At 38.6% G+C, this 26162-nt stretch overlaps 1 protein-coding gene across 1 annotated transcript in view; it reads right to left on the bottom strand.

Moving 5' to 3' along the window:
• The window catches only part of LOC126457919 (T-cell activation inhibitor, mitochondrial-like), a 318393-nt gene that overhangs the window by 284120 nt on the left and 8111 nt on the right, over window positions 1-26162 (bottom strand). The window contains exon 2 of the mRNA XM_050094613.1: window positions 7219-7375. Within this exon, the coding sequence (XP_049950570.1) occupies window positions 7219-7375 (157 nt within the window). The remainder of the gene's footprint in view (window positions 1-7218; window positions 7376-26162) is intronic.

Genomic DNA, 26162 nt, shown 5'->3' with positions numbered 1-26162 from the left:
TAAATCTCTGTCCGAAGCTACAGCATATAGAGGGCAAATTCGGACAGTTACTGCCTTTTTTTAAAATTCTACATGTTTTTTATTTGATTTTGGTGACATTTTACACATTTTAAGGTAGCCCTTTGTTATGAACAAGTGATATGGAATGATATAATGAATTTTATATGTTACAGATAAGTTTGGCACGAGCTCGTTTAACATTTTCGCTTAAGCGAACGGAAAGATCTGACTGTTGTTTGGGGAACAAATGCAACCATTCTTCTCCTGGCAAATTATTACGAAATTTCTTTTCTTTTCAGCCAGATTTATCAAGGTAGCCTTTAATTAAATGTCTAATATCCAATTTAGAGAAGGGAAATCCCCCAATGTGCAGCCCTCAAGATACCTTGCTTCAACATTTCTTCTTCTTCTTCTTCTTCTTTATTTAGCACTGGCTGTCCTCCCATTTTTTTTCGGATGTGCTTTCTGCACTTTATTTTGTAGGGTTGATTTAGGTATAGCATACAAATCATACACTTTTCTGTATGATAATTTACCACCCTGAATATCAGGAACAGTTTTATCTAAAAGTTCTGGGTCATAATTACACTGTACTGTAGCACCTCTCCTTCTCTTATACGTTCTTGGCATTGTCCAAAATCACCCCACACAGTACACAGTTATAAAAAAACCGTCGCTAGTTTATAACCTTGCACGAGAAACTCGACAAACTTGTGCAGAAATTGTCTCAATGCTGTTAGCTACTGTGCGAGTCGAAAATTACAGTCACGATAACTTCCCACTCGGCGCAACAATAGAAAGTTTATACTTTACAATAATGCATGGATTTTTAACACTGAGACTGTTCATCAATTATTCACCTAGGGAAACAATTGACGCAAAATAAAAGTTGTGGAAAGTAATAAATGCAATTTTGCGCGTAAAATAACTGGTGCATGGATGTTAAAATAAGTAACTCTTTGTTTCTATGCAGTGGCAAAGTGCAAATAAGCCATACTGTCCGAATTTGTCCCGGTGGCCAAAATCACCCCGTTTGACGGAACTAAATCTCAATTGCCAGATATAGATTTCAACACTGCTCCTCCTGAGTGCTAGCCCAGTGTCACTTGAATCATGCACACCATTGAAAATACTATTGCAATCCATGAAAGACTGATGACTTGTCGTCACCCTGTCAATAAGAAGTCATCATCAGAATTCACAAATGTATTATAGCCATGCAACGATACACTGGTATCAAATAGGGTCTGTGGAATTGGAACATCTGCCGAGCAATTATCTCTGATCACACATCCAATGACTCCTCACATTTTTTATTTCAATTGCACACCAAAGAAAAAGTTTAACTGGTGAACAATGGTTACACATGCATTATTGTACAATATATATGCTGGTTTTGTTTTCAGTATGCACAATCAAGGAAACATACTATATAATTAATGGGGATAGGCATACAGTGTCAGATTTTGACACGCAATACTCTGTCATAAAAGCATCTTGTGGCGCAATGACAGCACACTTGTTGTTGTTGTTGTTGTTGTTGTGTTCAGTCCTGAGACTGGGTTGATGCAGCTCTCCATGCTACTTTATCCTGTGCAAGCTGCTTCATCTCCCAGTACCTACTGCAACCTACATCCTTCTGAATCTGTTTAGTGTATTCATCTCTTGGTCTCCCTCTACGATTTTTCCCTCCAATACTAAATTGGTGATCCCTTGATGCCTCAGAACATGTCCTACCAACCGATCCCTTCTTCTAGTCAAGTTGTGCCACAAACTTCTCTTCTCCCCAATCCTATTCAATACCTCCTCATTAGTTATATGATCTACCCATCTAATCTTTAGCATTCTTCTGTAGCACCACATCTTGAAAGCTTCTATTCTCTTCTCGTCCAAACTAGTTATCGTCCACGTTTCACTTCCATACATGGCTACGCTCCATACAAATACTTTCAGAAACGACTTCCTGAGACGTACATCTATACTCGAAGTTAACAAATTTCTCATCTTCAGAAGCGCTTTCCTTGCCATTGCCAGTCTACATTTTATATCCTCTCTACTTCGACCATCATCAGTTCTTTTGTTCCCCAAATAGAAAAACTCCTTTACTACTTTAAGTGTCTCTTTTCCTGATCTAATTCCCTCAGCATCACCCAACTTAATTCGACTACATTCCATTATCCTCGTTTTGCTTTTGTTGATGTTCATCTTATATCCTCCTTTCAAGACACTATCCATTCCGTTCAACTGCTCTTCTAAGTCCTTTGCTGTCTCTGACAGAATTACAATGTCATCGGCGAACCTCAAAGTTTTTATTTCTTCTCCAAGCATTTTAATACCTACTCTGAATTTTTCTTTTGTTTCCTTCACTGCTTGCTCAATATACATATTGAATAACATCAGGGAGAGGCTACAACCCTGTCTCACTCCCTTCCCAACCACTGCTTCCCTTTCATGTCCCTCGACTCTTATAACTGCCATCTGGTTTCTGTACAAATTTAAATAGCCTTTCGCTCCCTGTATTTTACCCCTGCCACCTTCAGAATTTGAAAGAGAGTATTCCAGTCAACATTGTCAAAATCTTTCTTTAGGTCTACAAATGCTAGAAATGTAGGTTTGCCTTTCCTTAATCTAGCTTCTAAGATAAGTCATAGGGTCAGTATTGCCTCACGTGTTCCAATCCAAATTGATCTTCCCCGAGGTCCGCTTCTACCAGTTTTTCCATTCGTCTGTAAAGAATTCGCGTTAGTATTTTGCATCCGTGACTTATTAAACTGATTGTTTGGTAATTTTCACATCTGTCAGCACCTGCTTTCTTTGGGATTGGAATTATTATATTCTTCTTGAAGTCTGAGGGTATCTTGTGCCAACTGACGGGGTATATGGTGCTACTGGCCATGGGAAGGGGCTTTGCAATGGTGTAGGATGCCTGCTGAAGCACCATGCTACAAAACATAACCTTTCCAGATCATATACAGCTGCGATTCAGAATGCTGAGGTTTTACGAGAGTCGTGAAAACGTACACATCCACAGCCCTCATTCTTTTGTCCAAAGAGGAAATCGAAGAATTCTGTGAGCAGTAAAAAGAAGATTGGTCCTAACTACTCTTGTGAAAGGAATTCAGAAGACACATTTTTGGACTCGAAGCGATGGGTGAACTCATATTGCATGCATTTTAAAGAGCAAGAAAAAAGTAATTTCGTTCATTTGGCCAACACCTCAGAAACAGCAGGATAATATTCAGATTCACAACCAGAGAAGGAGGTTGTTTGTGGCGTGTGTGTATGACTGTGACTGGTGGATTGCAGAAATAACAGACACCATTTATGAGTTAAATTGTAGTGAACTTTATGCTACCACTTGGACCAGCTGCTGGATATAGTTTCCAGCTGAAGGACAGCAACAAAGTCATCAGTGCTCACTTCCTGTTCACAATGTTTTGAAGATTGTAAGTGCTCCGGTTCCTATTAATTCAACAGGAAGGCATCACTCTATGTCAAAGGAAGATACTGAAGCAGTGGAACCAGGATTTAGTTCACTGACTGTCTGATTTCAGTACAAAACAGAGTGCACAGAAGTTGTATAAATTGAAACCTTTAAGTCTTTGGACCTTTCACATACATTTTGGAACCATTTAAAATGTTTGAAAAATGAGTTTCTTACTCATCTTTCAAAACTAAAATTATGTTAAATAAGGCTAGGTTTTGATTTTTGTGAGCCTGTTATGTGATAATGTGGTAATAAAACAGGCTTTATGTACGGTAAAAATTTCAATTGTTTATAAAACCTGTTCAACCTAAAAGTGGAAGCTCTTGTTTTCAGGGAATGTAGAACTATATGGTACTAATCAACAGAACAAAATCAAAATTTAATGAATTGGCATTTTTGAAAATTTCTTTTCTGTAAATTATAAATGCTATGGTAAAACAACTTTGACAGATAATTCCAAAAGGAGCATTTCTTTGTAATCATGAAGCAATTATCTTTCAAATAAAAAAAAAAAAAAAAAAAAAAACAGTGAAATATCTAGAACTGTTCCAGAGATACAGGATTTTAAAATTTTTTCCAAAATTCACATCTTCAAAATGGTATGCGCAGTGTCATCTTTGGGAGGCTGTATCTCGGAGTGGAAATGTTTTTGGAGAAAACTTAGTCCTTCATTTTAACACATGCTAAATTCAATAACATCCAAGACTATGAAGGTAAGATTTTTTCTTGGCCTGCCTGAACTGATATGGACTATGCCTCGACTAGATCCATGGGAGTCAAAGCAAAACGGTAAGAGGGCAGTTTATGAGCTAGATATAAGAATCCTCCAGGTTGTGGTCTAAAGCTGTATTTGAGGCTCATGTGAAAGGTGATAGATGGTGGAGTGCATCTTCATATGAATTTTTAAAAAACTCAAGAAGTCAGCACATCACTGTGCAGGAGTTGTGATCAGTGAGATAGAGATCAGAGAAGGAAAACCTAAAATATAAATGTAATCCGAAACAACAAGAGGCAGAGTTAGTATAGAAATAGTGCAGTAGATGGTGAAATTGAGATTTCAAGGTTAAAAAGATGTCGGCAGTTGTGTGAGAGGTAAACCTTATATACCACTAATTGATGGACAATAGTGTAACAGATTCTGGAGCACAAGATTAAAACTTTATTGTTGAATATAGATTGCAAAGAGAAACAATTTATATTATCACAGTGATAAAGGAAACATTAAGTGTGCTGTTGTCTGTGGTAATTGTTTTTAAAATGACTAGGAGCGCCATAAGAAATATTGATTATCTTCTCTGCCCCAGTTGGAAGACCAGATCCTTATTATGGTCATCCTGTAGAAGCAGATCAAATTCAAATAATGCAGTCATTTCATCTGGAAGATAAATAGGACTGTTCTCACCAGAGTGTCAACAAAAAAGATATTATAACTGTAACAGTTGAAGATCAAAAAGTTGTGAAAGTGAAGGTGCACATGACCCGCAGTATTAAAGAAACTTTTGCAATTTGTAAGAGCAACTATACAACTTCACATACTGGAAGATCAAAATTTTATGCAACTGCAGCCAATATCAAACAGTCCATTCCTTAATACCAAGAGTATTGAGAAAGATCTTTTTGCATACTTTATGTTTACCCAGCCCATTTTTCAAATGATAAATGTGCATCCCTTTTCAGCTGGATTCGCCAGTGTTTTTCCCGGACATTTGGTTGGAATTATGTCCACAACGTTTATAATGTAAACCCTCCTCTAATCCCATGACATCGTTTCCCAGAATGTGTTAAATACTGCCTGCCTATCGTCAGCAGAAAACTGATGACACTTCCTTTGAACAGATCTCTGGTGCATCTTCGAAGTACATGTTGGACCTAATTTTTGTGCCTCTCTCGGAGTATCATGAGTGATTTTACCAATTCTACTTCTTTTGTAACCAATACACGTCTGTCCATGCATTCTCAGAATTTTATTGGCATTTTTCTTCCAATCTTCAGGATGAGGTTTAGACTTCCTTTTCCTGACACTGCTTACATCACAATAAAATTCTTGGCCTTCACTGTCAGCATCATTATTGCTCCCATAATCTTCCCATAATTTATCCAGAGTGTTTGGCAAACAATGAGCATGATCGCATAGCAATGACTGTGAAGTACTGTTGTCTCTAGTGGAAACTGTGACTGAGGTTTCATTTTGAGCATTGTTGGATACAACCACTGAAGTTTCTAGATGGAAAAATATTTATAAATTAATTTAAGCAGACAAAGACAAAGCTCAAATTCATGTATTTATGAGAACAACAGCATCAGTAATACTATTAACAATCATCCCAAGAAAATTTACCTGCATCGTTAGATGTTGCAGGAACAGTAACCGAGAACCCCATATACGAAATTAATTCTTCTTCAGTAAATGTAACTTCAGCATTACGGATTTTCTCACCTATTGCTTGTTCTGCGTTTACATGAGATCCTACAGGAAAGTGGACAGTCTACGAATCTTTGGCAGAAATGAATATGGCACAGAACGAGTGAAGTGGGGGCTTTCTGATTTATATCACAATAAGACACTTGCAGTGCTACTAACATTCAAAGGTGAAAAATAAAACAATTTTCTTACCACTGTCAGTCACTCTCAGAAACGATTCTCTGCTTTCATAAGCTGATTTCAGCTGAGAAACAATTTGTTCTTCAGTAAAAAGATCGTCAACTATATCGCTGTCCATTATCATGAATGAAGCTACAAGCATGGAACCACTTTCGAGCACTGTTAAATACGTAATAAGCCAGTAACAATGTGCTGTGGCTGAGTGCGCTTTTGTATTTACACGGTATTGTTTACAGATACGCGGTATTTAATTCTCTACAGTTCCGCAGTATTACCATCTATTTATTTACTGTGTCACATACGCGGTATTGTTTTAGATAATTTTTTCATGGTAAATAACTAAAAATTTGGAATTATGGCGTTAAGAGCAGATGCGCGTATGGTCAACATCATCTGACTGAAAAATAAAAAATCAGCAATTCGTCAGTTACGCTGCATTGTTTAATCATCAATGATATTATACTGGTTGAGAGTAAACGTGACTCTTTGGCTGTTGTTGTGCAATTACATTGTTGGAAAATGCTGCCCTGTAATATTAAAGTCATTAAGAAATGATTTTCGGAGTACCCTTGCTACTACATTCCCATATGTTGTACTATATTTGTTGAATGGTATCTGGATTAATTAAAAATTTGCCTAATATGTAATGTATGATATCTCATCTCATCCCTAATTATTTTCTCCAGTATAGCTTTGCTGCACTTTAAATGTCACTCTGGCGGCTCTTCCCTGAAAAACTGGAATTTTTCTCACTTTCCAACACGATAATAATAACCAATATTCATACATAGTTCTAAACAAAGAGATCATCTTTGAATCAAGAGTAAGTAACTAAAATCATTATTAACACAAATATATCAACAAGAACCCAAGCACGTATCATACAAAACACCAAAAAATATTACTCTTTTTATTCAGAAAAATCTTCTTGGAAAAAAAGAACAAAGATTAACCTGAGAGTGCTATTAATTCAGAATCTGACACCTATAATACCAACACATTCAACAATTTTGTTCTATGTTTGCTACTTGCTATTCACTGTGTCATCTGCCAACCTAGAAACACATGCTTTTAATTTACACTTAATGACAGGAAAAATTCACAGCAAAATAAAATCAGCTAATCTTACCCTCTCAGTTGGATACTGACCAAAGAGGTCAGGATGCACAGAAAAATAAAATGGTCGCAAAGCTGTCGAAACTTCTGAAGAACTTAATAATCGGGAAAATCTGCATCTGTGTGTGCCAGTGGACCAAAAAAACAGTGTCTTCTTTTGAAGTGCAAGCCTGCAAGTAGAACAAGTAATACAAAATTAATTTCACTATATTTGCACAAACAGGCTGCTTGTGAAGTGCTGCCAAGCTGAAGTATAATAATTCAAAACAAAGTGGAATGACACCAGTGTGAAGAAGTTACACAGCATGCAATTATTTCTGATCACAGCAGCAAAACGAAAACTGCCTCGTATAAATACATTACCTGACATAGTCAAGTTTGAAAATTTGGAGATAACTACCAGAAAAAGTGAACATCTGAGGTCAGGTATCGAGTTGTAGGTGGATAACCATATTTGTAAGAGCACTGTCCACGAAAGGGACTGAGTTAGGTTTGAGTTTGCTCTGCACAGTTTTAATCTACCAGGAAGTTTCATCACTTATATACATTTCTTCACAAAAGTAAGGAATAAGCTCCAGCCATGTATATTAAAAAACTAAAAACCCGCCTCGATTTTGCAATCGAACGGGTTTTTAGTTTTTTAATATATTAACCAACGATTGCTGACGTGCTGTGATGTTGAAGGTTCCAGCCTTGTATGTTAGGTGACTGTACAAATGCAATGTAAAGGGTAGGCAAATATGCAGCTTGTTCATTATAAGTTTAAATTTGATAATCGTGTACAGATTCAGTCACACACAACAACAGGGAATTTCAATATAACACTCTGACAACATAAACTTAGAAAAATATCTGAATCTGATACTGCACAAGCAACTAAGCTTTATCAGAGATACTGGATGTTCAATACAGCATAGTTTTGTAACTTTGAAAGTCAAAATTGTATAACTCCAGTAAAAGCTAAATATAATACGTCATGCATAAGACTGCCATTATCTTTTTTTCTTATTAAGACAGTTCTTTTTTCACTCATACAGATGAAGTACGAACAAAAGCAAAAATTTCACATTGGTCACAGCCTCACAGAGAGGAGAGACAAGCAGGCAACCAAACTAATAATTGTGTCCAAGTCATTCAAGGGAATATCCTAAGAAACATACAGAGAATTTCAGAAATGATGTAAACATAGTTTTTGATGCAGTCTCTCTTTCAACTTAATTACTACTATTTGTACCTGTGGTACACCTACTTGTCAAACATAAATCCACTTTTGAAACAGGTTACATGTCTGGCCATATCTGGGCCTCTAAATGCCTCCCTGTTAGAGTGTCTTTATTTATGAACATGGTGATTGGTACAGGTACATCACTCTTGGCAATCATAATAAACTTCTGTATATAAACAAACAAACACCATCCGAACAGGTCTTGGGAGGCCCAACAGTACTGACCAGCTGCTGCATCATCCTCAGCCCTTAGGTATCACCAGATGCAGATACAGAGGGGCACATGATCACACCACCACACTCCCAATTGTTATCACTTTTTGTGACCAGTGCCACTACATCTCAATCAAGTAGTCCTCAACTGGCCCCACATGACATGGGTGCACCCTGCTCGCCAACAGCACTCAGCAAATCTGGACGGTGACCAAACCAAGTTCTAGCCAAGTCTCACAGCACTTAACTTCACAAGGTCTGACAGGAACCAGGGCTATCACTTCTATATAGAACATTTTAAGGAAGAATCATCGTATCATCTTGATTTGCTTTTTGCTTTACATGGAAGAGTTTTTTTCAAATCTGGCTCAATGGAAGGAAAAGCACATCAACTCCAAATGAGAAAGTACATGTAGAATCAACTACCTGCATGAATTTGTGAAGAGAAAAGATCATAGCAAGCAAATCTTGAGTATCTAACACAAGCTAACACACACAGCCCTACTGTGTGTACCAGATGGAACATGGACCCCATTTGCTACTCACTGGTGCCAAATTTCTACCCCATTTCACTGTTACTACTCTTCACTCCACCTTATTTCTCTCAACACTATCTCACACAACCCTTCAACCCAATCAGTCTGCCACATGGGACAACGAAACTGTTACAACAATGTAGGCATACATTCTTATCTGAGTGTTTTGTTATGAACTAATAATGTTAACACTGGCAGTACTTCTACTGCTGCTGCTGCTGCTGCTGCTGCTGCTGCTGCTACTATCACCGCTATAGTTGGAGTCACGAACGATGGTGGTTGAGTTTAGGCTTGTTATGCACACCTACATCACGCATTCTCTGATGGCAAATGAGAGTTCAGTAGTGATCCAAGCACTCTGCTCTGAATGCTGTAGCTAATGCAAGCATTAAGTGTTACCGTAGTAAGTTCTTTGTTGAATTTTTATGCCATTTGTTGTGAGTTGTCATGGTTGATGGTGGTGATAAGTAATACATTCTGCACAAGCAAACTAGAGACATAATTTGCAGGATATATGCTTTCTTCAAGGAGAAAGCACACACATGCGCATACCGTCACTTGGAATCATCATCAACACAATCCTTGTCCATGCCTCAACATGCGTGAATGCCATCATTCATGGATCAAACTATAATAATAATAATAATAATAATAATAATAATAGATCCTAAATTGATACAGTTCCTAAACATAGTAATGAAAAATTGGAAAACCACACTTAATATCCAAACAAATTCAAATAATATCACATCACAGCCAATACAGATTAAGCGTGGAATATACCAAGGAGACTCATTAAGTCCTTTCTGGTTCTGCCTTGCTCTGAACCCACTGTCCAACATGCTAAATAATACAAACTATGGATACAATATTACTGGAACATACCCACACAAAATCACACATCTGCTATACATGGATGATCTAAAACTACTGGCAGCAACAAATCAACAACTCAACCAATTAATAAAGATAACAGAAGTATTCAGCAATGATATAAATATGGCTTTTGGAACAGACAAATGTAAGAAAAATAGCATAGTCAAGGGAAAACACACTAAACAAGATGATTCCATATTGGATAACCACAGCGACTGCATAGAAGCGATGGAAAAAACAGATGCCTATAAATATCTAGGATACAGACAAAAAATAAGAATAGGTAATACAAATATTAAAGAAGAACTAAAAGAAAAATATAGACAAAGACTAACAAAAATACTGAAAACAGAATTGACAGCAAGAAACAAGACAAAAGCTATAAATACTTACGCTATACCAATATTGACCTACTCATTCGGAGTAGTGAAATGGAGTAACACAGACCTAGAAGCACTCAATACACTTACACGATCACAATGCCACAAATATAGAATACATCACATACATTCAGCAACTGAAAGATTCACATTAAGCAGAAAGGAAGGAGGAAGGGGATTTATCGACATAAAAAAACCTACATTATGGACAGGTAGATAATTTAAGAAAATTCTTTCTAGAACGAGCAGAAACTAGCAAAATACACAAAGCAATCACTCATATAAATACATCGACTACACCACTGCAATTTCATAACCACTTCTACAACCATTTAGATCACATAACATCAACAGATACGAAGAAAGTAAATTGGAAAAAGAAAACACTACATGGCAAGCACCTGTATCATCTAACACAGCCGCACATCGATCAAGACACATCCAACACATGGCTAAGAAAAGGCAATATATACAGTGAGACGGAAGGATTCACGATTGCAATACAGGATCAAACAATAAACACCAGGTATTACAGCAAGCATATTATTAAAGATCCCAATACCACAACAGATAAATGCAGACTTTGCAAACAACAAATAGAAACAGTAGATCACATCACAAGTGGATGTACAATACTAGCAAATAGAGAATACCCCAGAAGCAATGATAATGTAGCAAAAATAATACATCAACAGCTTGCCTTACAACATAAACTTATAAAACAACATGTTCCCACACACAAGTATGCACCACAAAATGTACTGGAGAATGAAGAATACAAATTATACTGGAACAGAAGCATTATAACAGATAAAACAACACCACATAACAAACCTGACATCATACTCACCAATAAAAAGAAGAAATTAACACAAGTAATCGAAATATCCATACCCAATACAACAAATATACAAAAGAAAACAGGAGAAAAAATTGAAAAATACATCCAACTGGCTGAGGAAGTCACGGACATGTGGCATCAGGATAAAGTTGACATTATACCAATTATGCTATCAACTACATGAGTCATACCACACAATATCCACCAGTACATCAATGCAATAGAGCTACATCCAAACTTATATATACAACTACAGAAATCTGTAATTATTGACACTTGTTCAATTACCCAAAAGTTCCTAAATGCAATGTAACATATACCGTACAGTTAAAAGGAAGTCACGCTTGATCAAGGTCCGCGTCACTTTCCATTTTTAACCAGACATAACGTCTGAGACAAGAAAGAAATAATAATAATAATGATAATGATGATTACTATAATGACAATGGCAAACATAAAAAGAATTTACAGGTCTATAAAAATAGATGATTTCTGATATAGTGAGTCGTGGGAAACAGAAATTTAAGGAGACTGCATCAGTGAAAAATGCTGGGAAATGAGGAAGATCTAGTTGGAAATAAGGATGTCGTGGATAATGAGTGCATACAGGGACAATGGTAGTCATTATTGTTCCTTCAGTAGATATGAGATTAACTGCCTTCTCAGTACTCTAATACAATGTGTGAGGTTATTCCAGAGTCAGGTTATTGCTACTGACAAGGGAACCTCCCCATCGCACCCCCCTCATTCCAGAGTCAGGTTATTGCTACTGACAAGGGAACCTCCTCATCCCATCCCCCTCAGATTTAGTTGTAAGTTGGCACAGTGGATAGGCCTTGAAAAACTGAACACAGATCAATCGATAAAACAGGAAGAAGTTGTATGGAACTACGAAAAAATAAGCAAAATATACAACCTGAGTAGTCCATGCGAAGATAGGCAACATCAAGGATAATCTGAGCTCGTGAGTGCCGTGGTCCCATGGTTAGCGTGAGCAGCTGTGGAACGAGAGGTCCTTGGTTCAAGTCTCCCCTCGAGCGAAAAGTTTTTCTTTATTTTCCCAAAGTTATGATCTGCCCATTCATTCATTGACGTCTCTGTTCACTGTAATAAGTTTAGTGTCTGTGTTTAGCAACTGCACCGCAAAACCGTGCGATTAGTAGACAAAAGGACGTGTCTCTCCAATGGGAACCGAAAACATTTGATTGCAAGGTCATAGGTCAACCGATTCCTCCACAGGAAAACACGTCTGATATATTCTATACGACACTGGTGACGGCATGTTCGTCACGTGACAGGAATATGTTGTCGACCCACCTAACCTGTACACTTGACGAATGGGTAAAAAGATTCTTCTACGTTGCCCGATTTAGGTTTTCTTGTGGATGTGATAATTACTCCCAAAAAAGTGATGAAAACATAAGAGTTTGTCACATAAACTGCAACAAATGAATCCAACAGTTTCACAGTCGCACACTTTTCCCTGTGCTCTGTCAAAACATATGTTTTTAACGTTTTCAAATTTTTCCGTGTGTAGACCGTCAAATCCTGCATATGTCCAAGCAAATCTGAACATGTCCTGGAATTTTGGAGAATGAAGTTGATTATGTGTGAGTGCCTGAACTTTGATAATTGTCTGAAAATAAAAAATTAAACTTTTCGCTCGAAGGAAGACTTGAACCAAGGACCTCTCGTTCCGCAACTGCTCACGCTAGCCACGGGACCACGGCGCTCCTGAGTTCAGTTAATCCTTGTTGTTGCCTATCTTGCGCATGGATTACTCAGTTTGTATACTTTGCTTATTTTTTCATAGTTCCACACAACTGGAAGAAGTTGTGTGGAACTATGAAAGAATCTCGACTGATCTGTGTTCAGTTTTTCAAGTCCTATCCACTGTGCCAAGATATAACTAAATCTGAGGGGGGTGCGATGGGGAGGTTCCCTTGTGAGAGGGACTCCTAGAAAGTGGTTGAATGATTAAGTGGGACAAAAGGATTTTGTTCTGAAGGGAATGGTTACTTCTGTCATGTTGTTCAGACAAGAGTGTTAAGGTCAAGGAAAGATATGAGGAACAGTGTATATTGATAAGACTGTAGAGAAGAAAGAGGGGGGGGTTATGAAAATCTCTGTGCTTGCCTGCATCCAGCCATGATAGCTGTGCATATGATGGTGAAATATGATCAAAGAGTCAAACATCACAGATATAACAAAGACAGGCATTCATAACCAGTTCCTGGTGCTATGAGCTTTCCTGCAAGAGATCTTGCAAGGTAACAGCATTGTAATCAATAATTGGAAGTATAAGTGTTAGTCCAAATTTCTTTTTCAGGTTAAGCAGGAAGAGCTTTTTATATTTTTGTAGAGCATGGAGAGATGCTGATGCCTTCTTGCACACTGCAGTTGTGTGCTGAGTAAAATTTAGATTTCCATCTATTATTACTCCTAGATTCTCTGCTGAGGGAGTGAAGTTGATACGTGTCCCGTTTAGGATTAAAGATGGTACGGATTCCCGATATTTTGAGCTAATGAGCATAGAATGACCAACCAGTACCACTTCTTCCTATATTCTGTGCCCATTTTGATAGTGCTCTCAGGTCAGGATTGAGATTCTCGACAGCTGTCTCCAGGTTTAATGGTTTTCCACTTAGATACAACTGGAGGACGTCAGCATATTTGTGGTATTTGCAGTAGGACAAAACAGACGACACATCATTGATATACAATAAAAAGAGTATAGGGCCTAACACCAAACCATGGAGGATACCTAACACTATTTGCATCCACTGTGACTGTATGGTGCTGGACATGATGCATTGCTGACAAGACGTCAGGCACGAGTGAAATTGTAGCAACATGACTGTCTCCATGAAAGATCATACAGTGCTGTTAAAGCTCTTTTACAAGAACAGTGACTGTGCTCCAGTAGCCCTGCAGATGTTCCAGATACTCATGCGCATGAAAAAAGGCATCAGTCCATTATCTGCCAAGGATCTAAAGAAACTGATTACAACATTCGAAAAGACGTGTTCTTTTTAAGTCCAGTGTGGCAGAGGGAGAAAAGCAACTGATGTGACATCTGTTGATGATGTGACAACAGCATTATAGAAGGGGTCAAACGATGGTGTGCAAACATCTAATACAAGAGGAATTGCCACAACACTGGACATGCCTGTGAGCATGAAGCATAAAGTTGTATGAAACATCCTGCATTGCTATGTTCAGGAGTTGCTTCCTGCTGACTTGCCAGCAAGACATATGCTTGAGCTGGAAATTCTTGCCCAATTGGATGGGGACTATGAATGGCCATGGAACATTCTGCGGAAGACAAAGCCCATTTCCCCATCCAAGGACATGTCAATATGCAGAATAACACGCACCTAACATGCACCAACCCATACCATTTCCTCTGCAAAGGTAACAGCAGTATTGTGGTGCTATCTGATGGCATCACTTAACGTAGAGCCGTATTTTTTCAAGGATTTGAGTCCTACAGGTCCTGTTGCCTGTACCATCACTGGTAAATACTATGAGAGTCTTTTGGGCACCCACATTATCCCAACATCAACAGTGTGGATAGGACCACTTCTATGCAAGATAGCGCTGCTCCACACACTGCACAGCCAGTGATGCAGCTGCTGCAGAGGCATTTTAGAAAAAGCAAGAATTATCAGCCATCATTTTCCTGCAACCTGGCCATCTAGATCGCCTGATCTTAATCCATGGGACTTCCTGCTGTGGGGTTATTCAAAAAATGTTGTGTTCAGTGCTCTAATAATGGATGTAACTGAACCGAAGGCACACACTGCGCAATGCATTCTGAACATAACCCCCTGGACACTCTGATCTGTTGTGGAACTTACTGCTTCTTGATTTCAACTTGTCTCAAAACAATTAGAAACTGATATTTTCCTTTTTGTGCAGTTTTTGGCCCCAAGGCAATTACAAATCCATGAAATTTTGCTTTTTATGTGGTTTTTGGTCTCAGGACAATAAAACCTGTTTTTTCCATCCAATCTGGTATGACCTTGCCTTGGCAGATGGACTTATCTAACTAATAGTGCCACAACTGTTGACTGTCGAAGTTGTGCAGTTATGCACATGGAACAGTACAGATGGTGTAATGAGCAACTCAAACCATAGCCACCGTATGGCGATTCATATATCATTTGTAGCCAACCCCATTTACGTTAACATGCTTACAGTGCCATCTACTGGTAAAATTTTCATTAATTTGTTTTTGTTCCATGACATTTACACTGGGTTAATAATATGCTGTTAAAATTTGACATTATTCATGGCAGTGGTTCTCTTTCTACAGAATTTTGAAACTGGAACTTTAATTATTGACACCCTGTATATATTTTAAGGTTTTGAATGGTGCAGAAGAATGAAAATATGTCAATAATCAGAGGGTGCTGTGGCAATGTACTTTTTAGGTAGTGGCTTAACTAGTCCCTGTGTGCATGCCTCAGGGAAAACACATATTTAAGGAGTGGCTGAAGATATCTGCTGTAGTGGGCTATAGTGTGTCAATAATAAGCTTTTTCTTTTGGACTGTAATGCCGTCATGTCTAGCAGATGCTGATCTGATGCACTTAATGGATTTTTGGATACTATTGCAATTAACATGCTTCAGATAGAATTTTTCGTGACTACAGTTGTTTACTCTCATGAAGTAATCAATAAGTCTCTGTTTCGTTTGCAGTTCAATTTTAGTTGTAGGTAATGTGAAGTTCCAATTCAGTTATTAGTCTGGGACAATGAGATCAGCTGCAGCTTTTACTTTGCCTAGATCGACAACACATGTTTTTTCATAGGCCAGCTGGTCTATTTCTTTTGTCGGTTAATGTATGAGCACGCTTCAGTTTCACATTTCTCACAGCTTGATTAACTCTGTTCCACTTCTGCTTGTAGGAAATATGATTCTCAGGCACAGGCCAAAGTCTTGTGCACCCAAGGAGCAGCACCCCTGAGTAAGTTGGTTATTAAATCCATGAAGTTTTCTGTTTATGTGCAAAACGGGAATGCATGATCTCCCCCAAAATATTTCTTGCCTCTCAGTTGCAAATTCAGATAATTGTATGCAGCTACTAGCACAATCTATTCCAGTTGTGTCATGTGCATGTCCTACTAAGGTTCCAGCACCAAACAATGTAGCTGTTTGTGTTTCCTGTTAGTTTGTTAGCTCCGAAGAAGTATTTTGACCACTACTTGACAGAAAAAAATTTTACAATGAGACATTTCTCAAAACCAACTTAAAGATTTCCTTCTCTCAGAACAATGATGTCTTTTAATAAATGAGATATTCTCTGGTCTTTGTTTTTACTAACTGATCGTCAAGAACAGATCACTGTTACTCCCTTTACATGTTGGTTAAAATTAAAACACTCACATTCATACTCTAGTTGAAGGACAACAATAAGTATTTTAATAAGAAAGAGAAAAGTGAGGGGGCAAGGGGGGGGGGGGGGCAGATAAGGAGAACAATGTTTACTATATGTACTGAAAGATTAAAACAGTGTTATCTACTAACATGTGGCTACTCACTACATCAAAAATGGACGAGTCAGCAATCATGTACCAAAAGATAATGTCTTCCTACTTGAGGATGAGATCAGATAATAAAGAAAACTTTAAATTAATGCACTTTATTATTTTGGTCAATTAAAATGGAGGACAACCCCATTTCAATGCGAATTTACAGCTGACTTGAATAAAGGCTACAAAATGAGCTCTGTTAAAATGTGGCATATAGTCAATCATGTGTTAAAAGCTTTATAAATTGACGTCTCTGTATGGAGCATTGTAAATTCAGTGAGAAGGTGAATACTTGAGATGTAACCAGGGAATACAACTAAACAGTTAGGACAGTCCCTGTGCATTGAGCCACTGAGTTCTCTAAGTACACAGCCCTGTAGACCAAAGTAGGCATCAACAGGCATGGTTTCAGTTCTTTAAAAAACATATGATTCAGTTAACAATGGACTATAGCTAAATAAATTGAAAATGTACAATATCAAGGACTTACTCAAGCATCCACCATCCATCTATTTTTAGATAACTGTAAGAAGTGCACAAAACTTCTGTACAAAATAGATAAAATTATATTATTTTCAGTTGACTAGTAGTACAGTAATACAGGGTGTTACTGACTGCTGAAGTTTTTGGACCTTCCTCTCACTGGTGTTGATTAATGATACTGCTAAACCATCCCCTCCTTGTCACTTACACATGGTAAGCTACGCAAATGACACCTCTTTTGTTTTATGGGAAAAAAAAAGAGTATAATGAGCCCACATCAGTTGTGACTGGTTGTGTGACAGATATTAGCTTATCTTCTCTTCATCAGGGCTTAAACATTAAAGCATCAGAATTCCAGTTACTAGCATTTCAGACAGTTAGCTCACATCAGATGGAAGTGGACATTATATGCAATACCTCAGCATTGTAAAATGCCAATATTAACTTTCTTGGTTAAACTAGACAAACAAAGATTGATGGGTAAATCGCACTAACTTTATTTGGGGAAAAACTAGCAAGGATTGTACCCATTCATCTAACTGTCAAAGGAGTCCCCAGCACAACATTAAAAATGCAGTTAGGTTGGTGTGTGGACTAGGACACAGAGAGTCCTAAATCTAAGGTCAATGCTGATAAAATAGAAATAGTATTTCAGGAGACAAGCTCCCATCAGCAGGATTAACTACCCAAGAAATGCTGCCCAGATGAACAAGTGTTAGTGTTGCTGGCTGTTGATGCAAAGGTCCTGATTTCAGTTCATGGGGCCACCTCAGATTATTCGTAGGTGGTAAGGTCTGGAACAAGCTCCACTCATCCTCACAGTGAATTGGGATCAGATCAAAAGGCACATACCTGGCTGGAAGTCAAACATTTACTTGTTATCTACGAAATCAATTACTGAACATGTATTGCACGTAGGTTAAATTTACTGTCATTAAATTGAAAATTTAATTTTAAAAGAATCACGTAAGTATAGATGCAAAACAGTTATCCAACTCCATGGTGGTCATATGACTAGGTGAGTAGCACTGCGGTGTAGTGGTGATGATATTAAACTGTTGCATGCAGAATGTTGAGTTCAAAACTCACCTGGACTGTAGAATTTTAATTTCTATATTCGGTTTGAGTACATTCGAGAAGTATCCACAAATTTCAAGAATCATTGTACTGGAATGTTCTGTAGCTGTATATATACTGTATGTATTCTGGCCGGAGGCAGTTCGCTCCGCGCTCTTGTATGTGCAAGTGCTGAATAAACCCTCGTTAAGTGAAGTCAGTGTTCATTATTCATCTACTTACACCTTCTTCTACGTGACATTATTCTGGTGGAGGCGCTGGGTATTGTACCTTGTGATAGCGCCCATTATCAACGACACAGTGGCTTCCATCAGGCCACGACAGAGCCGTCGTTTACGTGGCGAGAAACGCGAGTTCGAGCCATATGCAACAGATCCCAATCTATCGGAGACAAAAGAAGAAGAGGACATTACGATGACGGCAACCACACGAGACATCCTTCCGGGTTCTCTGGTGACAATGGCCAAGATCCAAACAAGTGGCTGAAGGTATATGAGTGTATAGCCAAATTTAACAAATGGGATGACACTGTGTGTTCGGCTAACATATTTTTCTACTTGGAGGGCACTGCCAAGCAATGGTATGAGCACAAGGAGGAGAAATTCACAAGCTGGGAAGTATTCCAGGCAGATCTGTGCAAGTATTTCAGCGACACACAACAACAGAAGTGCAAAGCTGAAGATAAATTGAAGTGCAAGGCACAGCGTCCAGGAGAAGCTACAGTATCCTACACTCAAGGCAGTTTGGAGCTGTGTAAGATAGTGGATCCTAGAATGAAGGAGAAAGATAAGGTTGCACATCTCATGAAGGGTGTGTATCAAGCCCTACTTCTGAAGGATGTTTTGACAGCAGACGACTTCATAAAATGGTGCCAGTATATCGAGACGATACATCAAAAAAGAATTACACGCAATAAGTTTGAACGGCTTCCAACCATTGTATTGATGTCTGTGGTGGAGGAAGCAACTGATTTCACAAGTGTTCTTCATCAGATGGTGAGAGAGGAAGTTCAGAAGGCACTTGGATTGCACAGCGAGCAAAAAACCGAGATGCTTCAAGAGGCCATAAGGGAGGAAGTGGAACAGACAGTGAAACCAATTTCTCGTCCTTCATTTCCCTTTAAAACGGTGAAAAAAATCGACACCCAGGCGGAGTTACATTCCTACAATGCCGCATGAGGAACCTGTCTGGGCACCAAGGAAGATTGACATCTGGAGGACCCAGGATAACCAACCAGTATGTTTCCACTATGGACGACCAGGACATGTGGTGCGCTATCATCGAGAAAAGCGGTGGATATTTGATGACATCCATGCCAGAAGACAGCAGACCGATCTTAGCTGACAGCAACGCTGGGATGATGAAGATGACAAGAAGATGTGGGTGCATGATGATGAAGGTCACCATCACCGCAAGCTGGCCGCTGGAGAGGAAGCTCCCCAGCATGCTGATCAAGGTCTCCATCACTGTTTAGAAGCTCCAGCCGATCATCTAGCCGCCACAATATGGAAAACTAAAGGGTGTGACCTTCCTTAGAGGTGAGGTCGCTGAAGAGAAAAATCCTCCACTGTCAATCACTACAAAAATGATAGGAAACTACATCAATATCCTCATGGAAGGCTGACCAGCCCAAGCTCTTGTGGACTCTGGAGCATCATATTCAGTCATTTCGGAGAAGTACTGCCGCCAGTTGCAGAAAACCATATTCGTCAACAACAAAACATCTCTGCTGAAGGTGTCTAATAGGAAATACATAAAACCTACAGGAAGATATGTCATTTGGGTGGGTATTAAGTGGCCATACACAGCCCTTAGAATTCATCGTCTTACAAGAGTGTATTCATGATGTCATTCTTGGATGGGACTTTTTGAAAGCTTCTCAGGCGATTATAGATTGTGGTCGCTCGAAGATTATTTTAGACTAGATGAGATATTGTGGACAGGAAGATGTGCATCCGAGTGTGTGGAGACTATGTGTGCTGGATGAAGTGATCATTCCTGCAGTCAGTGCTAGAAAGGTAACTGTCATGTGTCATCCCATGCATCAACCCATGGATCTTGCAGTGGAATGTAAGAGCAGCATACCACTGAAGAATAACTTGGTCATCCCAGCCTCTGTCATCTTGTTTAAGAACAGATTCGGTGAATTGTGGTTAGTTAACTGTTGCTGAGAACCGCAGATCCTTCCAAGATGCAAGTGCATAGCAAATGCTGAGCCGTTAATTGCAGAACAGCTGAATGTCATAGAGACCTCCCATGCCGAGTCTGTGGGCGAAATTAGCGCTACCACTAAGAGACAAGATCCTCTAGCACGACTATCACCAGATCTCACTAAGGAACAACAGAAGAAGCTACTTGCCATTCCTCAAGAATTCTCTGAATGCTTCAATCCAGAGGTGAAGAGCAAATTAGACAAATCGATAGTGAAGCACCGGATTAGTACTGGAGACCATCAACCAATAAGCCAGAGAGCATACCGTGTGTCAGCAATGCAATGTCAAATAATTCGCTACAAGGTAGAGAAAATGATGAAGAACGACATTGTTCAGCCTTCGCAGAGCCCATGTTCATCACCAGTGGTCCTCGTCAGGAAGGAGGATGGCAGTTGGTGCTTTTGTGTTGGTTACAGGAAGCTTAATAAGATAACTAAAAAGAACGTTTACCCTCTTCCACGAATTGACAATACACTAGATTGTCTGAAGGGGGCTAAGTTTTTCTCAACCATGGACTCTTACTCAGGATACTGGCAAATCAAAGTACATGAGGCTGATCGTGAGAAAACTGCATTCATCACCCCTGAGGGCCTGTATGAGTTCAAGGTAATGCTGTTTGATTTGTGTAATGCACCAGCAACTTTCGAACGAATGATGGGTAATCTTGCAAGGCACCTGAAGTGGATGACATTATAATGTCCTCAGAGACATTTCATTAACATATAAAAAGACTGAGGGCCGTTCTTAAGTGTCTCCAACAAGGTGGACTGAAACTTAATCCAAAAAAATTGTGTCTTTGGAGCAAAAGAAATCAAAATATTTGGACACCTTGTGTCAAACAAATGTGTGTGGCCAGACCCAGAAAAGGTGACATCTATAACGAAATTTCCTTTTCCTAAAAGCATTAGAGATGTGAGAAGGTTCCCCGGATTATGTTCTTATTACCATCGTTTTATCAAAGACTTTTGTATCAAAGCCAGGCCACTCCAAGAGTTGTTAAAAGCTGATGCTAAATTTATCTGTGGTGGTGCTCAACAAGATTCTTTCGGTGTGCTGCGAAAAGCTCCGATGACTGACCCTGTACTTGGTTTGTATGATGAGAGAGTGCCTACAGAACTACACACAGATTCCAGTGGGTATGGGACCAGTGCTGTTCTGGTGCAAGTTTCGCATGGAAAAGTACTTTTATATTCCATGGATCATTTGCACCATAAATTGTAATAAAGTGGAATGAGACATTTTATATTCACATTACAAATTATTTTGTAAATAAGGCTACATGCTGATCATTTAAGTAAAGTGGCATAATGTGTGCCTTCATAGCTGATTGGTCAGTGTAACAGAATATTATGCGAGGGGCTCGGGTTTGATTCCTGACCAGTTGAGAGATGATCACGATTGAGCAGCACGTACTATTCTTACAGCATATTTTTGAGCAATGAAGACTTTCTTTTTCAAATCGGACTTACCCCAGAAAACTAGCCTATATGACATTACAGAAAGCAAAGACACAAAATGTCAGATTACTGATTTCTCTCTTACCAACATTTGCAATTATTCGGGGTGCAAATGTGGCTGAACTAAGTTGCTTTAGGAGCTCCAAATTGTGCTTTTTTCACTTTACATTCTCATCAATATATATGTTAGACTTGTCATTGGTGTAGTACCTTCTGATGAGCAGAACTAAATGTGTTGTGCCTGTCTGAAATTGAGAAAGAGGCCATTCACAAAAGACCTGTGAATATACTTTTAAGAACATTGTTTACCATTTCTTCTGTTACTGCATTCCTGCTTATATTGATTACAACACTAGTGTCATCCACAAAAAGATCTAATTCTGCTTCTTGTGTATTAAGTACTGCTTGAAAAATTTTGTGGGTTAACTTGTAAATGGGGTTCTCAGAAGAGCAACTCTTCTTAAATCCAAACTGTCATTTGCTGAGGGTATTATTGAAGCTCAGGTGAGATCATATTCTAGAATACATCACCTTCTCAAATACTTACAATAAAGATGTCAGTTGTGATAAAGGTCAGTAGTTACTGACATCTCTCTATCACCTTCCCTGTAAAGGGATTTAAGAATGCATATTACAGTCTCTCTGTAAAATGCCTTGAGTTAGTGACGCATTAAATATTTCAGATAAAACAGGGTTTATTATATGGAAACAAATCTTTGGTTCTCTACTGGACACATGATCACATCCAGTTGAGCATTTATTTTTGAGAGAATACATAATTTTCTTAATTTCAGGAGGAGAAGTTGGTTATACATTCATATGATTGAATTTTTATGAGAGCTGCTTTTTCAACACTCTGCTGTAATTTTTATCTTGAACTGTTTGTCCCTATATTTAGGAAATGGTTACTAAACATAAATGGCAACTCTGTCTCACCTTTTACAGGCCTTCCATTTAATTCAATAGTGATGTTATCCTGTTCTATGCCTGACTGTACAGTCTCTCATTTCACTGCACTCCATATGGCCTTAAGTCTGTGGTTGGAATTACTAATTCCTGACATAATGTGCAAGTTCCTTGATTTTTAATAACTTTTCTTGGTACTGTTTAGTAGTAGTAGTAGTAGTAGTAGTAGTAGTTTGCAACTACTGCAGGATCTCTTAATTGTTCTTTGGTTAAAACAACAGTTTGTTTATTATGGCCAGTTTTGACTTTGTTAAAGCCATCCTCAATTTTTTTTTTTTTTTTTTTTTTTTTTTTTTGCCCCTGTGGCTAGCACTGGCAGCTCCTCCATTTTTCATGTGTTACCAAGATCCCAGTGTATGATTGTGGTAACATGTGGAAAACTGAGGAGCTGCTAGCACCAGCCACAGAAAGGCCAAAAATCTGAGGATGGCTTTAACATAAGTCGAAACCGATGATAATAAACAAATGTTATTGTGATCTTGACTGTTGTTTCAACGAAAGTATAGCACCAGATCCCTGCACTCCATTGACAGTGTTGTCTAAATTTATCTACTTGATCTTGCCAACAGATCTACTTCCCTTTTCCTTTTACAGGATAGTTTACTCCCTTTAGTGATCCATGATTTTTTATATAGCTAATTAGCTTATGTGGAAAGCTATTTTCAAATAATGAAATTAATTTATCATGGAACAGATAAAATTTTATGCCACCATTTGGTTCGTTACAAATTTCATCCCAAGTCATCTAGAATAAACCAATTTGTAAACATCTGTTATGGAGTGATTAATTATTCTGATTGCCACTGAATACCGTAAGGAACTACCTTATTTATCCCAACTGTGTAGGGAGAAAATTTATTACTGGGTATTTAGTTATTTTCTTGCTTTGAGATTCAGCAAAAAAACCAACAAACAATTGGGATCCCACTGTCTTTACCCACCTGTATTGGAAACTTAATTACTGAGATCAAATTGCAGACTCAAAGAAAGGTTTCCAGATAAATTTTCCTGTAAGAATCCTTTACAAAATCTACACTGAAATCACCACAGACTATTAACTGTCAATTTTGACCATATATGTAATTGGATAAATAAAAAATCTACTCATCAAGCGGCAGCAGAACATACACATAAAACTATGATATAATAATGCAAATTTTCGAATCAGTGGCTCATTCTTCAGGCAGAAGGGTTGAAGGGGAAGGAAGAGAGGTGAAGGAAAAATTTCTCGTCCTCTCTGGTAAGTCTCCCCTGTCCTGAAGTTGCGTGTGACTTTCCCGAAATCTACCCCTTTTCCTAGACCACTCTTGTACTTTTCCTTCACCCCTCTTCCTTCCCCTTCAACCCTTCTGCATGAAGGAGGAGCTGCTGGCTCTAAAAGTTTACCTAATTATAACTTTCTTTTGTGTGTGTGTGTGTGTGTGTGTGTGTGTGTGTGTGTGTTCAGCCGCTGCTTGGTGAGTATCTAGTGAGAAATCCAAATTCCTCATAGACACATCAAAGTTTCTCAGTAGGGATCTATATATAGTTACAATTAAAAGTGATCTATTTTTCAGTATTAATTCACAAGCAAACACTTCTTTGTGCTGATCACTACAAAATCTACTTCTCTCAATGTTTCTGAACTTATGTTCTGTCTCAATATACACTGATAAGCCAAAACATTATGCACACTGTGACACTGGATGCCCCCTGGTGGTGTAGCAGGCACGTATCATGGTAACAAAAATGTGTGTAAGCGGAGCAGACACAGACAGGGGATCACCCTAGTGAATACGTGGGCCGCAAATGGGGAAATCCATTGAGATAAGCGACATCGACAAAGGGCAGATTATTATTATTATTATTATTATTATTAAGCAAATCCTGTGAATGAGTATCCTGAAAATGGCAAAGCTGATTAAATGTTTTCTTGTTCTGTTGCCATGAGCATCTACAGAAGGAGGTACGACAGTGAAACTAGCAGCAGGCACCAAGTGGTTGGACATGCAAGACTCTTCACAAAATATGGGATTTGGGGGCTTGCCTGCTCTGTAAAGTAGGATAGATGGTGATCTTTGGCATCTCTCCCAAAAGAGCACATTGCTAGTGCACACACAAGTGTTTTGGGACACACCATTCATTGTACATCATTGAACATGGAGGTCCGCAGCAGACCACCCCTACCTGCTCACTTGTTGGCCCAACGACATCATCAATTACAACTGCAATGGGCACAAGACCATTAGGATTCAACCATTGATCAATGGAAACATGTCTGCTCCTTGAGTGAATCACATTTTTGCCACACTAGATCAATGGTTGTCTACACATACACCACCATTGAGGTGAACAGTGGCTCGAAACATGCAGTGTGCCGCAAACACAGCCTGGTGTAGAAGTATTATGCAATGAGAGATATTCTCCTGCGCTTGCATGGGACATGTGGTAGTAATTGAAGACACGCTGACACTTCGAACCACCTGCATCCCTTCATAATTGATATCTTCCCCGACAATGCAGCAGTATAACTGTCCATGTCTCGGATCCATCACCACCCTACAGTGGGTTGAGGAGCATTATAGTGAATTCATGTTGATGTCTCTGTGACCAAATTCACCTGATGTAAATCCTATGGAACCAGTCTTGGTCACTATTGGGTGCCAACACCACATAAGAAAATCAGAGGCCCGTTATTTACAAGAATTAAATGACCTGTGTGTAGACATCTAATGCCATGTACTTCCACAAACCTATCGACGAACCATCAGATCCCTGATACACAGAATCAGTGATGTATTTTCGTTCGAAAGATGCACAAACAAGCTATTAAGCAGATGGTCATAATGTTTGGGCTCATCAGTGTATGTAACAACTCTTGCTTTTCCCATATTAGTTCTACACGAGTACGATGCAGGAATGTAATACTTCATATTTAACTTATCTAACTCAGATAGTTATAGGATGTCTGTCTTTTCAGAGTTCCCTAAATTTTCCAAACAGACAAGGAGCTCTTTTAATCTTATCACTCAATCTTCTAATAATCTGATGAAATAAGCTAATCTTAGTTTTGTGCACATTCTTATTCATTTTGTGGTGCTCGTCCATTATTTTAAACTCTTTCACAACAGGAGCTTAATTCTGATTCTAACCTAAAAAAAAAGGTTCTGCGA

The sequence above is a fragment of the Schistocerca serialis genome, chromosome 2 (assembly GCF_023864345.2).
Source record: "Schistocerca serialis cubense isolate TAMUIC-IGC-003099 chromosome 2, iqSchSeri2.2, whole genome shotgun sequence".
Classification (NCBI taxonomy): domain Eukaryota; kingdom Metazoa; phylum Arthropoda; class Insecta; order Orthoptera; family Acrididae; genus Schistocerca; species Schistocerca serialis.
The sequence above is the reverse complement of the archived record's forward strand: the minus strand, read 5'-3'. Positions and strand labels throughout refer to the sequence as shown.